Source organism: Condylura cristata, unplaced genomic scaffold, assembly GCF_000260355.1.
Source record: "Condylura cristata isolate star-nosed mole 26May11 unplaced genomic scaffold, ConCri1.0 scaffold00018, whole genome shotgun sequence".
In the NCBI taxonomy this organism is placed as follows: domain Eukaryota; kingdom Metazoa; phylum Chordata; class Mammalia; order Eulipotyphla; family Talpidae; genus Condylura; species Condylura cristata.
Genome location: NW_004567119.1, coordinates 21,566,562 through 21,569,439, shown reverse-complemented (window position 1 = coordinate 21,569,439; position 2,878 = coordinate 21,566,562). Strand labels below are relative to the sequence as shown.

Genomic DNA, 2,878 nt, shown 5'->3' with positions numbered 1-2,878 from the left:
CCAGGTATAGTGTCATATTATCTGGAAATACAGTTTTGTTTTTTCCTTTTAGTGTTCTTACACCTCTGACTTTTATTTCCCTTGACAAATATCTCTGGTATGATGATGAATAGAAGCTGAAATAGTAGGTATTCTTGCTTATTCCTGGTTTCTCTCTTCAATAAAGTATAGGTTTTAGGTGTGTGTTTGGTCTTGTTAAGGATTTTTATATATTTGACTAGAACATGGAAATGGAAATTGATAGATTTCTATGAAGGCTGCTCTGTGTCAAATTCTAAGACAACCTGACACCATATGCAAAAATAAAAACTGACATATGCCATTATGACATGTCATTTGAATTTATTTAAATTGTCTTTATTTGTTATTATGGTCACAAATAAAATGTTGTCCTTGTATTTTATCTTTCAGTGCGTGCTATTTTTATGGAGTTTAAAGATTAATCATCCCAAAACATTGTTTCTGCTTCGAGGAAATCATGAATGCAGGCATCTTACAGAATATTTCACCTTCAAACAGGAATGTAAGTATAATCATCTCATCAGAAATCTTTTATTTACCCTTCAGGCCACCCCAGAGTGAATCAAGCATAAAGAAAAAAAACTCATGGAGCTCAAATGCTTCCTGTTCTTTTTTGCCCCCCTTGGTTTTCTTTGTGAAAACCAAGATTCCACCTTTATGACATTTATTTTGAAAATAATTTAGGTTTTCCCCCTGTGGTTTTTTTTTTCCCTCCCCTCTGTGTTTTTAAGTAGTGCATTCATGTTTAATTAAGAGATTTTCTTCTGGTTGCTTTTTATAAATTAATCTCTTTATTTTGCTCTCATATGTTTCCTGTTTTTAATAGTATCTATCATCACCTGAAATTATAGTGTTTTTCTGCTTATGAAATTTATATGTATTTTAATATATTTACTTTTTACTTTTTTGCCTACTGGAATTTAAGCTCCATGAAGACAAGGACATGTTTTGCTGACTTATTTTCTCAGAACAGTGTCTAAATACTTACAGAGATGGTTGAGAAATACTGGTTGAATCAGTTAGTTGAGTGAATAAGCATGTGATTTGTATCTTTAGGAAAACTCTACTCTTAAAAGAAGATTATTAGATCAGAAGATAAGAAAATTTTAGACTTTAGATAAATATTCTAAATAACCCTCTAATTCCTTGGAGCTTATACTCCAAGGAATACTATATCCATAGGAAACTGTATCAGTTTATACTATATAGTGAAAGGAAATGGTGAAATTTTTTTTTAGTTTTTTTATTTCTAAAATGTTAACATACTTTCTTTAAAATAAGGAGCATAGGGGCCTCCCTGGTGGTGGCAGGTTAACGCACAGCACTGTGAAGCTGTCCACAGCCACTACAGCACGAGCTCCACCCCAGCCAGGGAGCTGACCCACAGGGCTGGCAGACCGCTCCTGCCTCACCTGACGCTCTCCTCAGCAGTGTGCCTCAGTCAGTCTGCCTGTTCTGCTCCCCACTCTGTGAATTCTCTCACACTGTCCCCTGGCCCCCACAACTCTGGCTTCTACCCCAGTTCTTGTTTGCATAAATAAATAAAATCTAAAAAAAAAAAAAAGGAGGGGCTAAACAATCTCTTTGGTACCATCTGATTCTAAAACTACCTGGTTCCCTCAATAATTCTAATTTAAAAAAAAAGCTTTAGTGTTTATGTAATTGACATATTGATCATGGATTTCACTTTTTATCCTATTTAGGTTTTTTCAAAGTATTATCTAGAAGGAATAATTATAAAATATTTAAAGTTTTATTCCCCAAAATAATTACAGTTGATAAAAAGAAAACAAACCCTTCTATTTGATTTCAGAGACTCATAGTTTATCCACCCCACTAACACATCCCCTTACAGATTAGTAGATTATAATTTGTTAGTGGTCCACATACTCTTATTAACTTGTTACCAATAGCATCTTACATTGGAGATGATAACCTCAGTTACAGACTCTGCTTCTCAAAGGTTCACCTGATCAGACCCACCCATGAGAATCTCCTTTTTGCTATAATAAGACATAATCATAAAAGTCTCAGCATATTTGTAATCTCTAGCCTTTCAAAAAGGGAGTGGATTATAGAAAAGTGTACATTATTATAGATCAATTTAAAATTTTCTGCTACATAGATATTCCCGAAAACGAAGTAAGGTATGGATGCCAATAAGGGAGAGGGTGATAATACATTTCAAAAATTATAATATTCAATAACTTGACAGCTGCTGAAATTAGGGTAGGGCTACATGTATTGATATGTACAGTTGTTCAAATATATCATGTGTTAAATGTGATTTTTTTTTAAAGATTTATTTATTTATTCGTACAGAACTGGGGTACAGGCAAGAGATGTGGAGGGTAAGAGGATTCACCAGAGACAGAGTGGGGTGCAGAACAGGCAAATTGACGAAGTACACTGCTGAGGGGAGCAGCGGGCGGGTCAGGAGAGATCTGCCACGCCTTGTGGTCACCTCTAGGGCAGGTGGGGATCGAACTCATGCAGATGTGGCTTAAGCTTCTTTGTGCTGTGCTTTAACCTGCTGCGTCACCAGGGAGGGCCCTTAAATGTGATCTTTATAAATTAAAAATTAGCATGTTAGGCCATGCTGGTGGTGCAGGTGTTAAGATTAAAATCTCAGCATTATCAAGCTGTTGTCAGCTACTGCTGCATGAGTTCAATCCCTGGCCAGGGAGCTGACCCACATGGTGCAGCAGACCTCCCCTGTCTGGTCCGCTGTTCCCCTCAGCAGTATATTTCAATAGATTACCTACTCTGTCTTTGGTGGATCTTTTCAACCCCCACACTTCTGGTCTATACCCCAGTTCTTGTATGCATAAGTAAATAGAAATAAATCTTTTTTTTT

General features: G+C 36.1%; 1 protein-coding gene across 1 annotated transcript in view; it reads left to right on the top strand.

Moving 5' to 3' along the window:
- The first annotated feature begins 384 nt into the window (after window positions 1-384).
- The window catches only part of PPP3CC (protein phosphatase 3, catalytic subunit, gamma isozyme), a 37,010-nt gene continuing 34,516 nt past the window's right edge, over window positions 385-2,878 (top strand). Inside the window, exon 1 of the mRNA XM_012726768.1 lies at window positions 385-523. Coding sequence (XP_012582222.1) covers window positions 385-523 — 139 coding nt within the window. The remainder of the gene's footprint in view (window positions 524-2,878) is intronic.